The sequence below is a fragment of the Sinocyclocheilus grahami genome, unplaced genomic scaffold (assembly GCF_001515645.1).
Source record: "Sinocyclocheilus grahami isolate Dianchi unplaced genomic scaffold, SAMN03320097.WGS_v1.1 scaffold637.1, whole genome shotgun sequence".
Taxonomy (NCBI): Eukaryota; Metazoa; Chordata; class Actinopteri; order Cypriniformes; family Cyprinidae; genus Sinocyclocheilus; species Sinocyclocheilus grahami.
In genome coordinates this window covers 529787-548042 of record NW_015505816.1, presented here as the reverse complement: position 1 = coordinate 548042, position 18256 = coordinate 529787, and the positions used below count along the sequence as shown (strand labels likewise).

Below are 18256 nucleotides of genomic sequence, written 5' to 3'. Positions count from 1 at the left end.
ATATTATGTAGTGTGTGTATGTTGTTACAATTAGCCCATAAAACAAATACATTTATTTTAATGTCGAGTAGTGAGAAGGAAAAAATCTAATTCACTATCATTCTCATAATAGCAATACAAACTTGTTAAATTATCTTATTGATGCATTTATTAAACCATGGAAAATTACCACATTGTTAAGTCATAACTAACATGATTATTAATGTTTATCAGAATTTAAATTCATGTGGCAGGAAATAGTTTGACTATGATCCATTCATTGAATTAAATTAAATTAAATTCAAATGAAATCAAATTCAAGAATTAAAGACCACCGTGTATTATTAAACTTAAAAAAACAAGTTATATATAAAATAATAGGGAAATGTAATCCATAAATCTTCAAAACTATATAATGGTACATTTCATTTTAAAGGCCTCGTTTAAAATGAAACTTTCACAGCTGTTGCCACCCTCTTTTGTCAATGTAAAGGGGTCCTATTATGCTCTTTTACAAAGTCTTGATTTTGTTTTGGGGGGTGTACTAGAACAGGCTCTATACTAGGTTGTTCGAAAAACACATTACTTTTCAAATATTTTACATTATTACAAAACCTCTCTCCCCAGTCTGGCATGAACGGCTCGAATAGTTCCTGTATCAAATGAAGGCCCGCCTTCTGAAATACGAAATGTGCTGTGATCGGTTAGCTGGGCCAGTGTGTGCTGTGATCGGTTAGCTGGGCCAGTGTGTGGTGTGTGCTGTGATCGGTTAGCTGGGCCAGTGTGTGGTGTGATTGGCAGCACTCAGCGCCTGGTCTTACCATAGCCACCTTCGAGCTTCAGTGTAAATATTGCGTCAAAATCAAATCAGTTTGAGCTCAGTTTAAACCCGGATGATTGTAAGCACTCTAAGAACGCTAGCGTGTCTCCGACATAGTGATAACACTCATTGCCTTCTCTAGTGCAGCTCAACCAGGTCTTGTCCCATTCGTCGATATTTGTGATATCACAAATCCCGGAAAATATGTGTTGTAGTCCAAACGAGTCGTTCGTTGTAGTTTTTGAAAAGTGATTTCTGTTAAATAAAATATCTCCTTTTGAATTGGACTTTGAGCTTTGAAACTTTGCAGATATTTTTATGCCCAAACAGCAACATTACAGACTAACTAAAGTTGAAAAAGTGAAAACGCATAATAGGACCCCTTTAAGCCTTGACTTCCTCGTGATCTTTGTGAGTGAAACGACAGCAGCACGATGACGCATTGACATCCTTCCTGTGACGTCTGCAATGACACGTGTAGTCAAGATGGCGGCGGCGATGGTGAGTACCGACGCTCAAGTCTCTTCTGTTTGTCTGTTTCACTAAAGGTTTGATTTCACACTGGTAGACATGACCTAATTTAAACCAATTTGTTTTGTCTTTCTCACTGTAAGTGTGCCATTTGATGTGATTTGCTATTTCCACATAGTGGATGCCGATTGAAAAAACAGTAAGCTAGCATAAACACTTAGCAGGCAGCTAATTATCGAGTGTTTGCTAAGAGTGATACCGAGTTAAAAACCTGTTCTAATCTAAAACCCAAGCCATATGAAGCAGACAGCTCTCTTTACTTTAACAAAAGCGACTGTGTTTCATAGTAAACAGCATCACATGATGGAGTCTGTATCTGTACTCAGTGTAATGCATTTGCGCTGCTTTAGCATTTACTGCCTCTCGAAATCAAAGCAAAGATGATACTGGTAAAGTGATCAAATCACAGTTGTTCTCGTCTCAATTCCCTTCATAGATTACTAATACTTATTGCTTCTGCGGGTTGGCAGTGTTTGTGATTGTTCATTGACAGTTGAATGGAGTTCCGGTTTAATATGAAGAGTTCGGATATAATATGTCATTTTGTATAAAGTAATAGGTAATAATGGCAAGATAACGCCGACTGGGTGACATGACCACGATGCGAAGCTGACTGCATATTTTTCTGTTTATTATACCGCGACTTATCGAGAAACTAGTAAATAAGTGACCATCATGTATTGATTTAGGAGTAAGTTAATTGCATTTCTTTTTTTGAAAAGAAAGTGTGATATTGATTAAAATCGGAATGAAATTAAAATGCACACTTTATGCAGCCTATGTTGTAGATATTAATGTGAAGGACTCATCCATGTTTGTTTCACAAATGTCACAACGGTGTAATATGTAAATCTAGTTCAAACTGTAGACTTCTCTTGTGATCTATACCGTTATTCTCCAATCATTTAATCTGCTTAAACCTGCCCCTTTTTTACATTTTGACTTCACGTTTGAGTGCGACATCCACATCTCAAAATCCAGTTAAAACTCCATGCACAGAATCTTGTTTTTGTTTTGTTTTGGTAATCTGTTTCACTCAGACATACACCATAATACAGAGGAAAAGATCTGTCGCTACTTTCGTCTCACCGCATCTGCAGTTATACAATTATTCCACGGCTTTCTGGCAAACTCTTCTATGTTCCCACTCTACACCACTCACACGCTCTGCTCTGGACTGTACAAACACAGATTTTCATCTTCCGAGGACTGTAATTGTAAAATAGAGATAATAACATCAAACTGCTTATTTGGATGATGGTGGTACAGATTATCGAGCGGTATTAATATTGTTTTCCTGCATATGTAATTAAGGTTGTTTCACATTCACCTTGTTTTTCCTGTTGGCATAGTTTATGGATCATTTATCACCTGGTTGTGTAATAGAGGGTATTCACTCTGTCAGCAGAGCTCAACATTACTGTTAAGTAAAATTACCATCAGCTGGCCATTGTTCAGTGTTCAACAAGAAGAATGTTTTTTTTTTTTGTTTCTGTAGCAAGATTCTAGATGAGTAACTAAAGAAATGTCAATTTGTCTTTGTGTGTCTTTTATTGTCTTTGTAGGAGATGTGGGCACTGTTACTGGTGTCCACGCTGCCTTTAGTAACACCCTTTTATGTACCAGGGGTTGCGCCCATGAATTTCCACCAAAACAGCCCAGTTGAAATAAAGGTAAGGCCTCACACTTTTTTTTTTTTTTTTTTTAAAGAATTTGAGTTGCAAAAGAGGGATTTTAATTTTTACTCCGTCCTAGTTATTCATTTCACTTTAAAAATGCTAAAAACACTTCGGCTCTACACTCAGCAGGTTCTAGGGCCATTTATTTGTGTGTTGACCACCTGTTTTCCACAGACATGTCTTTCCAATTTTATTGATCTAGATACAAGCCACTGTGTTTGGAACATTTTTAGCATTCATTCATTCATTTTAGTGTCCACAGGTTTCTAGATTTGTATTGTGGTGTTTCTAACATTTACCTATTTTTAATTACCAGGCTGTAAAATTGACAAGCTCTAGAACCCAGTTGCCCTATGAGTACTATTCACTTCCCTTCTGCAAGCCTGATAACATCTTCTACAAGGCAGAGAACCTCGGTAAGGATTGTGTCTCATTTAACTGCAGTCACACGTCTGAAGTATTTAAGCATAGATATGTTTAAAACAAAAGCTTGCAGTGAGAAGGTTGCCGTGACATGCTTCTCATTTTGATAATAATGATATATGATCAGGTGAGGTGTTGCGAGGTGACCGTATCGTAAACACGATGTACACTGTTCTCATGAACCTGGACAAGAAGTGTGAGGTGTTGTGTAAAAAGCCTGATGATCCCATCAAACTCAGCGTGGATGAGAGCAAGCTGCTAGCTGAGCGTATCCAAGAAGAGTACTATGTCCACCTGTGAGTCCCTCCTGTACTGACAACACTCTTTGGCTTCATTCATGAAACATGAGCAGAACAATGTGCTAAATTCTTTGTAAAGCCAGTCTTACACATTCAGTGAGATGCATCTGTTTACATACATTCTTTCTGCTCGTGTTTCATGAATGAAGCTCAATGCGAAGTGCTGATTTTTTTTCCTGAAAAGTATTTTATCATAAATTAAACATGTCAAAGGTAAAAATTTAAATGCACAACAACATAACTTGTTTCTGCAATCTCTAATGTAAGTGGAAATAAATGTATTTAGACAAGTCTGATTTACATTAACAATGTAATTTACAAATATGCAGTGCAGTTCAAAAGTTTTGGATCAGTAAGATTTTTTATGTTTTTTAAAGGGGTTTCTTCTGCTCATCAAGGCTGCATTTATTTGATAAAAAATACAGAAAAAAAAATTAATTTTGTGAAATATTTTTGCAATTTAAAATAACAGTTTTCTATTTTAATATACTTTAAAATATAATTTATTATTGTGATCAAAGCTGAATTTTCAGCATCATTACTCCAGTCTCCAGTGTCACATGATCCTTCAGAAATCATTCTAATATGCTGATTCATAATCAATATCATAACAGTTGTGCTGCTTAATTAAATTTTTTTTATGGGGGGGTGGGGTCCTGTGATACTTTTTTCAGGATTCTTTTTTTTTTTTTTTTTTTTAAAGAATTTGAGTTGCAAAAGAGGGATTTTAATTTTTACTCCGTCCTAGTTATTCATTTCACTTTAAAAATGCTAAAAACACTTCGGCTCTACACTCAGCAGGTTCTAGGGCCATTTATTTGTGTGTTGACCACCTGTTTTCCACAGACATGTCTTTCCAATTTTATTGATCTAGATACAAGCCACTGTGTTTGGAACATTTTTAGCATTCATTCCACAGATTCTTTCTCCACAGGTTTCTAGATTTGTATTGTGGTGTTTCTAACATTTACCTATTTTTAATTACCAGGCTGTAAAATTGACAAGCTCTAGAACCCAGTTGCCCTATGAGTACTATTCACTTCCCTTCTGCAAGCCTGATAACATCTTCTACAAGGCAGAGAACCTCGGTAAGGATTGTGTCTCATTTAACTGCAGTCACACGTCTGAAGTATTTAAGCATAGATATGTTTAAAACAAAAGCTTGCAGTGAGAAGGTTGCCGTGACATGCTTCTCATTTTGATGATAATGATATATGATCAGGTGAGGTGTTGCGAGGTGACCGTATCGTAAACACGATGTACACTGTTCTCATGAACCTGGACAAGAAGTGTGAGGTGTTGTGTAAAAAGCCTGATGATCCCATCAAACTCAGCGTGGATGAGAGCAAGCTGCTAGCTGAGCGTATCCAAGAAGAGTACTATGTCCACCTGTGAGTCCCTCCTGTACTGACAACACTCTTTGGCTTCATTCATGAAACATGAGCAGAACAATGTGCTAAATTCTTTGTAAAGCCAGTCTTACACATTCAGTGAGATGCATCTGTTTACATACATTCTTTCTGCTCGTGTTTCATGAATGAAGCTCAATGCGAAGTGCTGATTTTTTTTCCTGAAAAGTATTTTATCATAAATTAAACATGTCAAAGGTAAAAATTTAAATGCACAACAACATAACTTGTTTCTGCAATCTCTAATGTAAGTGGAAATAAATGTATTTAGACAAGTCTGATTTACATTAACAATGTAATTTACAAATATGCAGTGCAGTTCAAAAGTTTTGGATCAGTAAGATTTTTTATGTTTTTTAAAGGGGTTTCTTCTGCTCATCAAGGCTGCATTTATTTGATAAAAAATACAGAAAAAAAAATTAATTTTGTGAAATATTTTTGCAATTTAAAATAACAGTTTTCTATTTTAATATACTTTAAAATATAATTTATTATTGTGATCAAAGCTGAATTTTCAGCATCATTACTCCAGTCTCCAGTGTCACATGATCCTTCAGAAATCATTCTAATATGCTGATTCATAATCAATATCATAACAGTTGTGCTGCTTAATTAAATTTTTTTTATGGGGGGGTGGGGTCCTGTGATACTTTTTTCAGGATTCTTTGATAAATGAAAATAAAAAACATTACTATTCAAAAGTTTGGGGTCAGTACAGTATTAATACTTTTAATCGGCAAGGATGTGTTAAATGGATAAAGTTATAGTAAAGACTTATATTGTTAGAAAATATTTCTATTTTGAATAAATGCTGTACTTTTTAAACTCTTCACTTTTTTTCTTTGATAAATAAAAAGTTATCACCGGTTCCCAAAAAATATTAAGCAGCACAACCATTTCAACACTGATAATAAATCAGCATATTTGAATGATTTCTGACGGATCATGTGACACTGAAGACTGGCGTAATGGCTTCTTCATCACAGGAAAAAAAATTAGCCTACATTTCAATAATATTAACATAGAAAACAGTTATTTTAAATTGTAATATTTTACAATATTAGTTTAAACTGTATTTTTGATCAAATAAATGCAGCCTTGATGAACATAATAGACCTTTTTCCAAAACTCAAAAATCTTTCTGACCCCAAACTATTGAATGGTGTATATATGTTATTTTATGCAGAATAGTTTATATCATTTATGCAACTATAGAAGCAAATCGCCAATATCTGTATAGTTCGAGGCTGACAGTAGTGCTTGGATTAATATATTATGCATATGAACAGTATTGCAGATAACCTCCCTGTGGCCACACGGCTAGAGCTTTACCCAAACAAAGAGGAGGGAATGGATGAGGAACAGAAGAAGGACACACTAAAGGATATCCAGTTTGAGCATGGCTACAGGCTCGGCTTCACTGAAAACAACAAGGTAATCCTGAAGAGCATCTTTTTCCTTTAGCATCATTTTATGCCAGTCTAGAGATGTAGACAGTGAGCAGTTAGTTTTGTGTTACCTCTCACTCAGCCGGTTGTCATCCATTATTTATTCATGGACATTGATTTCCATATCAGAAAATTGTACAAATTAACTTATGGAAACAAATGGCTGTTTTAGTCTCTATAAAAAAAAATCTAATGATTTTTGGTGATGTCACTTCTACTTTTGCATGATTGGTTGACGCATGCTGTTTTGCTCTGCCTTTGTAGTTCTATTTGCACAACCATCTGTCATTCATCCTGTACTACCACAAAGAAAAGCTGGAGGAGGATGTCGAACACAATTACAGAGTTGTACGTTTTGAGGTGATGCCAAAGAGTGTAAAATTGGAAGGTAAGTCACTAGTAATGCAAATAAATGTCAAAGTAAAATTGCATGAAAAAACTTGATAGATGGGACTGACAACAAAAAAGGTCAATTTTAAATGAATGTGAGTGTGTACACATTTTCTGTTGTCGTTTCTGTTTCTGTTATAATGTATATTAGGGATGCACCGATACCGATGCTGTGCTCCTGTACTCGTTAAAATGCCCGATAGTATAACGAGTGGTTCCTTACATTATTACAGGAAAACACCTTGTGATTTAATAACCCTAATGTGCTATTAAATTAAAGATGAAATACCATAAAGTATTGTTCTGGAAAAAAGTGGTATCGGTGCCTTCCTAATGCATACATATATAGTGTATAATACTTATATATATATATAATTTGTGATTAGTTTATTTTTATTCATACACTGCCATTCAAAAGTTTGGGGTCAGTAAGTTTTTATTTTTATTTTTTTTTATTAATACTTATATTCAGCATAGACACTAAATTGATAAAAAGCGATGATGGAGACATTTATAATGTAACAAAAGATTTCTATTTCAGCTAAATGTTGTTCTTTTGAACCTTATATTCATCAAAGGATCCTGAAAATACAGTGATCATGGTTGCAGCACAACTTTTTTCAACATTAATTAGAAATGTTTCTTGAGCAGCAAATCGGAATATTAGAATGATTTCTGAAAGATCATATGACACGAAAGAAAAAAAATAATCAGCTTTGCCATCACTAGAATTGCAATGTTTATTTTGTTTTTTTTAAATGCAGCACTGATGAGCCTAAGAGTCATTAAACATTTAAATAACACCTCAACAACAATCCCAGACATTTGCACTATTGTATTCTTATACATTTAAATCTAATTTATTTATATGTATTTATATTATACAGCATGTTGAAAATCTTACTGCATACTATTTTCAGTTTGTTTTATTTATTACCATTTTGTTTGTTCTTCCTTCACTCATGTGTTCTAGATATAAAAGCAGATGAGCGAAACACATGTACATTACCTGAAACGGTTGCCCCCGTCCCTCAGGAGATCGACCCGACTAAAGAGAACCGCATTCTCTTCACCTACTCTGTGCACTGGGAGGTGAGACACGTCACCGCCTTTGCTTTACATGCTCTTGTTTGTCTCATAAATAGCCACTCTGTTCTTCATTGCAGGAGAGTGAAGTGAAATGGGCGTCTCGCTGGGACACATACCTCACCATGAGCGACGTGCAGATCCACTGGTTCTCAATCGTCAACTCTGTAGTCGTGGTGTTCTTTCTGTCAGGTGAGGTTGATTTTCATCTTCATCCTTACTTGCCTTTTAGTTATTTTCAATCGCATAGGTGTCATGGCTTCTAAGCAAATCAATGTCTGCAGGCATCCTGAGTATGATCATCATAAGGACGCTGAGGAAGGACATTGCCAACTACAACAGAGAAGATGACATTGTAAGATGCTGCATTCTGATTGGTTGCTTGCCTTTGTTTCTTATCTCTTACATGTTATCTCAATGCTTTTTCTCTCTCTTTGTCACTAATAGGAAGATACAATGGAGGAATCTGGTTGGAAGAACGTCCATGGTGATGTGTTCCGCCCACCTCAGTATCCCATGATTCTTAGCTCCCTGTTGGGATCTGGCATCCAGCTCTTCTGCATGATTCTTATTGTTATCTGTGAGTGTTACGCTGATCTCTTTGTTTTAAGGTAGCATATGAAGCTAATGACCAGACCTGTATGGAATCTGTGCGTTCAGAACTGCAGAAAAGATTTCCACATAATTGGAATGATTGTCATTCATACAATGCTGCATATCCCTTGCTCATTCATTTATTGAACAATTTTGATATATGAATCATACATATGCTGAAACTGTTTTATAGTTGTGGCCATGCTGGGGATGTTGTCTCCATCCAGTCGAGGAGCTCTGATGACAACATCCTGCTTCCTCTTCATGTTCATGGGGTAAATACACAATAAAAACACCATGTACTTTCAGGTTTTGCATTTTCAAACGTGGCCATATTTAAACTCTGTCTATTTGTCTGGTCCTGCAGTTTGTTCGGAGGATACGTTGCAGGAAGACTTTACCGCACTCTTAAAGGCCACAGATGGAAGAAAGGCGCTTTCTGTGTGAGTACAAAGTCTTGATGCATTTGTTGCATGACAATAAATGAGATTTACTGGCTGAAAGAATAAGAAAATATATTGACATTTATGTGGGTGTGTGTCATTCTAGACGGCAACTCTGTACCCAGCTGTTGTCTTTGGCATCTGTTTTGTTTTGAACTGTTTCATCTGGGGAGAACACTCTTCTGGTGCTGTAAGTATCTCTTCAGACTGATGCAATTAGCTTTTATGCAGAAATGCTATATTAGGCTATTTGCATTTTTTTTCATAATAGTGGTTCAGGGTTGTTAAACTATTTTTAAAAAAAAATAGTTTGGTCATTTTTAGATATGCTACTGTTCAAAAGATTGGGATGAGTAATGTTTTTGAAAGAAATACAAAAATACAGAAAAAGTAATATTGTGAAATATTGCTACAGTTTAAAATAACTTATTAAAGAATATATAAAAGAATATATATTTTTAAGATGTAATTTATTCCTGTGACGGCAAAGCTGAATGTTCAGCATCATTATTCCAGTCTTCAATGTCAAATTATATTTTATAAATCATTTTAATATGCTGATGACTTTTTTTTTTGTATTATCAAAGTTGAAAACAGTTGCTGATGCATATTTTTACATCAGTGCTGATGTATATTTTTGTGAAAACGGTGTACTTCAGGATTTTTAAAGAGAAAAGTACAGCATTTATTGGAAAATATATTTTTAACAAAAATGTTGAATTTTTTTATTTTTATCAGTTTAATGCATTCTTGCTAAATAAAAGTATTCATTTATAAAAAATAAATCTGGTTGACCCTAAACGTTTGAGCAGTGGTATGTCAATAATAACTTTTAAATGATGTTTTCACTGTTTTACTCCGTAAAGGAATCATTGCACTTATTTAAACACTCGTTTCAAACGATAATTCACGAGTCTATTATTCATTAGAAAAACAGCCAATTGTTTCAGACAGAAACTAGTCAACTTGTATGCTCCATCAAGCAGCTTCCCCTTATTCAGCTTGAATGTTTGTGCACACTGACGGCCATCTCTCATTTGCACATATTTCAGGTTCCTTTCACTACAATGCTGGCTCTGTTGTGTATGTGGTTTGGTATTTCTATGCCTCTCGTGTATCTGGGATACTATTTCGGTTTCCGGAAACTGCCATATGACAATCCAGTTCGTACCAATCAGATTCCCCGGCAGGTCCCTGAGCAACGCTGGTACATGAACAAGTTTGTCGGGTATGTGGTGCTCTTTGTGTAGTCTGTGAATAGTTGAATTAGCAGTTTAACATCAGTGCATGCTTAAAGTGATTGTTGATCTCTCTCTTTAGTATCCTGATGGCAGGAATCCTGCCGTTCGGTGCCATGTTTATCGAGCTCTTCTTCATCTTTAGTGTAAGTCGAATCATTGTTGTGTATATCGTGCGTACATCTTGTAAATGTACTTATGTATTTAAGCTCATTGAGGTGTGTTATACTCTTTTATAGGCTATCTGGGAAAACCAGTTTTATTACCTGTTTGGCTTCCTCTTCCTTGTCTTCATCATTCTTGTGGTTTCCTGCTCTCAAATCAGCATTGTGATGGTGTACTTTCAGCTTTGTGCAGAGGTGGGTATACAGTCACAGAGCTGAAGGGAAGAGGCATTTAGAATTTGCAGCAATAAACATTTGCCAGTTGTTACATTATTATTACATATAGTACAGCTATACATTAAACGCAACACCATGGGCATAATGCAATTCAGATGTAATTACCATAAGTCCACTCTTAAAAACTTTTCTGGACAATATTTAGACTCTCTTGTGTGCTAAAATGCTGCTTTGTTTCATTTATTTAGTGTTCCTGTTTTACCTGTTGACCTCTATAATCTTTGTCACACTGTCCACACAAATACATTCACTCTGACAGAAGATAAACAGGCAAATATTAAGAGTTAAGATAACAAAAGTAAAGGTCACTTCATTTGAATGAACAGTGAGCATGTTAAACTATCTCTAAAATGGCCACGGTGTGCACTCAGTCTGGTAGAACTTGAACAGAGCTCACAGCTTCAGTAGATACTGAATGAACACCTGTCAATCATTGTGGCTCCTCCCCCTACAGGACTATCGGTGGTGGTGGAGGACGTTTCTCGTGTCTGGAGGATCTGCCTTTTATGTCCTAGTCTATGCTGTTTTCTATTTTGTCAACAAGGTAACTATCTTTACTTCAGTATGTTACAGTAGACCTATTTTTTATTTCCTGAAGTGTCTTTCCTATTCAGCACATTGTGTTTTTTAATGGCAGAGGCGGTGTGCAACATTATTTTAGACTTAAACTGGTATTAACTGTATAATAGATTGAATCCCACTGTACACGGTATTTAGACTGAGTTTGCTCTTTCATATACCCACAAACACACTAGAGCATTTTATGGCAGTTGGTGTCTCAACAAAACCGTATGTATGTATGGTATGTATGGTATGGTATGTATGTATGTATGTATGTTAGGGCTGTCTGCTTAACACTAACTTAATTAGTTATGAAAAAATAACACGATTAAAATCTTAACGCAGTTAATGCGCTGGCTCCGCCCCATCTTACATTTAATGCAGTTATGCTCTAAAATTCATGATATTGGGGCCAAAACAAAGTCTCATTTATATCATAAGCGAAATCACATTAGCAGCGAGAACAATATCACACGAAGTAGTTAATATTGTGTTACATTTTAAACACAATATTTTCTGTTTTGCTAAATTTTGCAGGGAAAATATTACCTTTTAAAGGCACAGCAGAACTGTTGTGCGTCTCCGAGCAACACAGCGGTGTTTAATTTCTGAATGAATCCGCGTTTTGAGCGAATCCATTGATAGCCTATTCATAAACTGAGCCGTTTACAGTGTTGCCAGATTGGATGGACGATTTCCAGCCCAGAAGCTCACAAAAACCCGCCCAAAACTTTAACTGTCAAAATAATGTGATGGAATATGTAAATCAAAGTTGATAATGGCCATTTTTAACTCTTTAAAACAAAATAATGATGACAAAATAATATAAATTTAACGTTAGATACATTTCCCAGGTAAACGGATCGAATCGGGGCAAATAGCCTACATTAAAAAGAATTAGGCTACCGAACTTGAATAAAAAATGCAAGCAGACACTGTCAAAACAGCAATCAAGAAATGCATCATTTTCAATGTCAGCAGTCAGAATAATCCAATTTAAATACAAAAAGTGCCCAATATAAGTGATCGGAAAAAACAACGTAATTAGCAGGTATTTCACACTCGTTCATGCACACACCATGACAGTCGAAACTGTGTCATTCATTGACGCATACTGTATTATAATCCGACTATTAAAAAAATAACAACAATAATGCGCTTACCTTCGTGTCGCTCTATTTTACACAGAACTAGAGGAATCCTCTTGTTAAGTTCATATTGTAGAACATAATGCAGAACTTTGCACAGTCAAAACTAATCAAGTCTAGCATTTTCAAGGATTTATCAATCTAGACCGTTTAAAAGATGAAAGACAGGATCGGATAAACCGACACATTTAGTTTTGATTAATTCAAATGTGCTCTGATTTCGGAGTTGCAGTGATCAAGCCTTCGTGTCATCTCACTCCACAATAATTCATGTTTTGAGAGTTGAGTCACTCTCCCACTCTTTAACTTATATTTAGGCATTGTGATTACTTGAATATACAGTCACTACATTCAAAATGAGATAACTTACCATGCTAAAAACCTGTCACTCATGAATCATAACGTCTGTCTGCTGAGCGCTTGTGATAAGTGCGGCTGTCGACGTTTACATCAGCACCAGCGCCTCTGCACTGTGTGTGTGTGTGTGTGGTAACGTTGTGATGAGTGAATGGATGCAGTACATGCACACTTGGGCTTGCTTGTTAAACAATTAGCTTATGCAATTTATATGTTTCAAAACCGCCAAACTGACCCCAAACCAGCCCAAATTTTGTCCACCCGGCCAAGCCAATTTTTACCCGCACAATCAAATTCAAACCTGCCCAATCTGGCAACACTGGACTTCATTCCTGAATGAATCAGCTGTTTGAACAATGAATGAATGATATATAAAGACATTTACTGCCACCTGCTGGTATTTAGAGTTTCATTTCATTAGAAAAAAGACTGAAAAATACGACTGTTGGATTGCTTTGGACTTTCATTGCATGAACAAAAGATACAGAGTTGTTTCTCAAATGATCTTCCTTTATGTTCCATTGTTAATGTTAGGACGTTGTAGCCTAAACGTTTGTGTAATACATTTTACGTTGAATTAAAATATTTATTTCTTCAGCTACTATTTGTAATGTCTATTTGATACTTTCTCATTTAATACAATAATGGCTTTAAATCTTTTGTGGGTAATTTCACAGCAAAAATGTTATTTGCGATTTATTAGATTAATTAATCGACACATTGTGTAATTAGGTTAAAATGAGATTTTAATCGACTGACAGCTCTAATATATATTTATATGGGTAAAAGACAAAAAAAGGGTTTAAGCATAAAAACAATAAGTGTAATACTGCTTTAAATTGTTGGTTTTCCCCAAAACAATTACTAAGTTTTCTGTTTAATTTAATTGCAATTTTGTTTTTATTTTTCCAAGCAAAAAATAAATATAATACAATTTTCCCTGATTTACAGAAGACACCCACTAAAATGTAATTCAGTGTAACAATCTTGTCAGGCATATTTACAACAAAAATCAATTTATGACATATTAAAAGACTCAGCTTGATGATACTTTTCCGTACTGAATGATCTGCGCGTGATGTATGAGCTACAGTACTGTCTGTAGCATTTGTGTGTGTGTGTTACAGTGCAGCAGCACATTTTATTAGAACGGCAATTAATTTACCTCTACAGCTCCTGTTCTCCTGTTCAATTTCGAGCATCCAGTAATATAATCACATATAGGTGACCAAATACTTATTTTACCGAGGAATTTACCAATTAATTCTTAAATCCTACAATGTGATTTTCTGGATTTTTTTCTAATTTTGTCTCTCATAGTTGAGGTATACCTATGATGAAAATTACAGGCCTCTCTCATCTTTTTAAGTGGGAGAACTTGCACAATTGCTGGCTGACTAAATACTTTTTTGTCCCACTGTATATACACACACATATATACATGTATATTTTATATATATATATATATATATACACACACACACACACACACACATATACACACACACATACATATATATAATGTATATTTTATACATATATACACACACACATACATGTGTAATTTTTTTTTTTTTTTTTTGGAAGACTACTCTTGTGCTCACCAAAATACTAAAACAGTAATATTGTGAAATTTAAAATAACCGTTTTCCTTTTTTATTGTTGTTTATTTTTTTGATGGCAAATCTGAGTTCTTATATCCTGATTCAGTGCTCAAGAAACATTTGTTTACCTATGTTAAAATCAGTTGTGCTGCTTAATAATTTTGGGGAAATTGTGATACTTTTTTTTCAGGAAACTGAAATATAGGAAGTTCAAAAGAGCAACATTTATTTGAAATAGAAATATTTTGTAATGTTATCAAATTAACAGTAAAGTTTGTGTTTCTGAAAATGCTTATTTAATCTACTGATTTTAGGATGGGCAGATTGTTAGAAACCTGCTTTATAATTATATAAATTTATAAACTGCTTTTACAAAATGCAAAACTAAAAAAGGAAAGATGGACATAGCATCAATTGAAATAGGCCTAGTTAAAATACATTTTAAAATACATTTGCTAGCTAAATTAAGTCCAAGATTGACGTTTACGTGACTAGCTGCATCTATTTTTTGTATCCAATAACACATTTATCTCTGTTTTGAGGTACTCAACATTTACATTCTTTCTTTCTTTCTTTTTCCCTCCCAGCTGGACATTGTGGAGTTCATTCCCTCTCTGTTGTATTTTGGCTACACAACCCTGATGGTTTTGTCTTTCTGGCTGCTAACGGGAACGATTGGCTTCTATGCCTCTTATGTGTTCATACGGAAAATTTATGCTGCGGTCAAAATCGACTGAAATAATTCTTTCAGTTTTTGTTTCCTTTTTTTCTGTTTTGTGAAGCAAGCACTGACGTGTAAATTGCTGGCATGAGGCACAGCAGCGCCCCCCCTATGGACTGGAGAAATGAACAGAGATGTGTTTTGTACACCTTTCTGTCCTGCTATCTCTGCCTCAGCAAAGATGTAAAGAAACAACATGAACAGTTCCATTTTTAATGTCTGTATATCTTTTTGCACACACAACATGGGCCAAAGTGTGTCGATTTACTTTTTTCTTTAAGTTTGGGTGGGGATGTTGGTGTTGTGGGCTGGGTCTCATGCTTTTGAAGACATTGAGGGTTAGTTGCATATCTCATTTTACAAATTAGCTTTGTGTCCTTTTAATATAACATTTGATTTCAACTTGTTTCTGTCTTTGATTCAAAACTGAGTTCCTGAATGCTTGTCTTGTATGTTTGTATGTATGTGTGTGTGAATGTGTGGTCACTCTGTGGTCTTTATATGTTGGCATGGACTGAAATTATGGGATGTAAAGACATGATGAGGCAAGGACATTAAAAAAGAAGTAGATTTCCTTCTGTTTCCTTGTGCTTGCTGGTCAATGGACCTATAAAAGACTTATAATAATGCAGTATCGCTTTGTTTGTTCTTTGCCACTAAGAGAAAGGCCTGTTTTTCAATGTCACACACATTTGATATTCCACATTAGAGAAGCTGTTTTTTTTTGTAAAAAAATCTTTCTGCCATGTATTGACCACCTATTGACTATTGCTGTAGCCAAAATCAGATGCATCTTGGTGGATTTACCCCAAAATTCAAGGGTATCAACACAAATTTGTGCAGTGCCCAGCAGGTAGCGGTATATTTGCTTACATCCATGGTACTTTTTAGATTTGAACTTAAAATGGTTATAATTTTTAGCTCTCTCAAAACACAAGATACAATATTTGGATCCTAATTGTGACTCTATGCCCTAAAGTGAAGCAGATGCAGGATTCAGTAGTTTAAAACACTATAGCAAAATCTACATCTGCTTTTAGACAGGTCTGTATTTCCTGTCGTCCTCACAGGTGACTTAATGAAGAAATGCAAGATCTACAGAACATATCTTCTACAGATGCACTTTATTCTGCCTGTTGCATTGGGTCGATGTGTATGTTTATGGTGTAAATACAGTACTTTATAGTGTTGCATTTTAGGGTTTTATTTGTGGAGCTGTTTGTCCCATTATGTCTTTGTTTTAGGTAAAAGCATGTTATTTTTTCCCCTTCCTCTTTTAAAAGTGTCCATTTCTAATGTATTAAATAATAAAGGTGCCAATATGTTGACATTTAAAACACCGTCCAGGTTTTGTTGAGAACATCGTTCGCTCGGCACGTTACGCGTTGAGCATTTTCTCCAATTCGGGCCACGTTGGGAGTGTTTTCTCAGAAGATTAGGAAGTCAGAGCCTTGGCTGTTCTTGGAATACAAGACAAGACTGTAAAACCTCAAATTCCTCCTGATTTAAGTCATTTTCACATGAGAAATGATGGAGCGTTATGTATTGTTGGTGGGCAGTTTGGGCCTAAAACAACTCTTTGAGATGTGAAAGTATAGGTTTGAGGTCCACTTTATAATTAAGCCTGGCTATAGCTCAGTTTTTTATTATTTGGACTTGTGCCCTTCTTGTCTTTTCATTTGTGTGCTGTGGTGTGGTTTCCTGTTCTGGCTGTATGGTATGTGAATGGCAGTTTTCAGCCATAACAGCCCGTTTCTTCTCGCACCCTCTCTGCAGACAGGAAATCAGACGCTTAAAAAAAGGACGCCAGAAATATGAAACCGTGGGTTCGTCTTTTAATCATTTTAACATAACACACAAGTCAAATGGTACAATGTACTGTACAATAAGTAAATAGGTTTGTTGTAATGTCATCTCTTTGGATCAACCAATATACAAATCTGTCAACTTTACAATGCAGCAACTGACCGCAGGTGAGCTGTGTAACAAAAAAAGCACAGTTTGTCTCCGTTATGCATTTCTTTTGTACAATTCGTCCTGTCAATCATCTTCTCCATGTTATATAAAATAGTGTAAGGTTGAATATTCCATTTTTCTGTTTTCACCTTTTTTTCCAGAAGTCGTGGTAATAAGCAAGTACTAAAAATAAAACGATTATATTGCTAAACAAGTTACATAAAAAGCTTGGAATGCAAGACTTACATTAAGCTAAAATATATCAAACTACAAGTGGATTTTGTCCTCTGCGGACATACCCATTTTCTCACTATAAGCCGAAAGAGCATTTTATTGAATCATTTTTCCTTTTCTTAAAAGTCAGATTGTTTTGTTTTACCCTAGCTTGGTTACCTCATAATTTCCCTTAATATTTTTGTTAGTATTTGGGGAGTAAAGGACAAGTGCATTGCAACAAGAGAGGAAAAGATCAATTTAACTTGGTTAATCTGTCTGTGTTGCAGAATATTGCTGGTTAAAAAAAGAAAAACACCTCTGAAAACTAAACTCAGATGCTGAGCTCCAACTATTCAGGCAGTTATTATATAAAACTTAATTTGAACCAAAAGTGCTTTTCGGGGGGCAGAGAGCTGGGAACAATTTCACACCAGTTGAACCTGCCAGCTTGTTATAAGAAATGCTGATTGAAAACACCTCAGTTATAGATGGAGCTGGAAACGTTTTTTCTTTTGTTTGTGGCAATGAGGATTTGATCAAATTTCAGAATTCAGACACAGAGAATGATTCTGAGCATGTTACTCTAACATCTATTTTAAGATTAAATGACTTCCTCAAATGTATGACAAGACAGCGTGGGAAAAGGGCCAATGCTGTTAATATTAGTGAAAATCTATCTAAAATAGTTACTCTTTTGGGAAAGGAGAAAAACAACAATTACATAAAGATGAATAAACTCTACACATTAAACTAATGGCACATACAAGATCAAATACAAAATTAAAAACATACAAGGCTTTTTTTAAAGGTTTAAAAGTGCTAGAATTCAGATCCGCTCAAAGAAAACCCAGGGAGGACAAACTCTAAAATTGCCAAAAGACTTTTATTCTGTTAAACACATATCTTCCTATTTCTTAAAAATAAATGATAAATTATCTTTTTTTTTTTTTTTT

General features: G+C 35.2%; 1 protein-coding gene across 2 annotated transcripts; it reads left to right on the top strand.

Moving 5' to 3' along the window:
- Positions 1 to 1189: 1189 nt before the first annotated feature.
- On the top strand, positions 1190 to 16234 carry tm9sf4 (transmembrane 9 superfamily protein member 4). 2 transcript variants are annotated; one of them, XM_016241863.1, is made up of 18 exons: positions 1190 to 1300; positions 2896 to 3003; positions 3326 to 3425; positions 3560 to 3728; positions 6430 to 6574; positions 6853 to 6976; positions 7952 to 8070; positions 8145 to 8256; positions 8349 to 8419; positions 8512 to 8644; positions 8852 to 8933; positions 9026 to 9101; positions 9208 to 9291; positions 10154 to 10329; positions 10422 to 10485; positions 10579 to 10698; positions 11195 to 11284; positions 14998 to 16234. In XM_016241863.1, the coding sequence occupies exons 1-18, from the start codon at positions 1268 to 1270 to the stop codon at positions 15145 to 15147; spliced, it is 1956 nt and encodes a 651-aa protein (XP_016097349.1). In that variant the 5' UTR covers positions 1190 to 1267; the 3' UTR covers positions 15148 to 16234. The 2 variants fall into 2 exon arrangements, with proteins under 2 accessions (XP_016097349.1, XP_016097350.1); XM_016241864.1 differs by lacking the exon at positions 1190 to 1300 and adding an exon at positions 1318 to 1347.
- The last annotated feature ends 2022 nt before the right edge of the window (positions 16235 to 18256 follow it).

Coding starts and splice junctions, on each gene's coding strand:
- tm9sf4 (XM_016241863.1), top strand. CDS start 1,268: ATGACACGTGTAGTCAAGATGGCGGCGGCGATG. Junction 1,301..2,895: donor TCAAGATGGCGGCGGCGATG/GTGAGTACCGAC, acceptor TTGTCTTTGTAG/GAGATGTGGGCACTGTTACT. Junction 9,292..10,153: donor GAGAACACTCTTCTGGTGCT/GTAAGTATCTCT, acceptor CACATATTTCAG/GTTCCTTTCACTACAATGCT.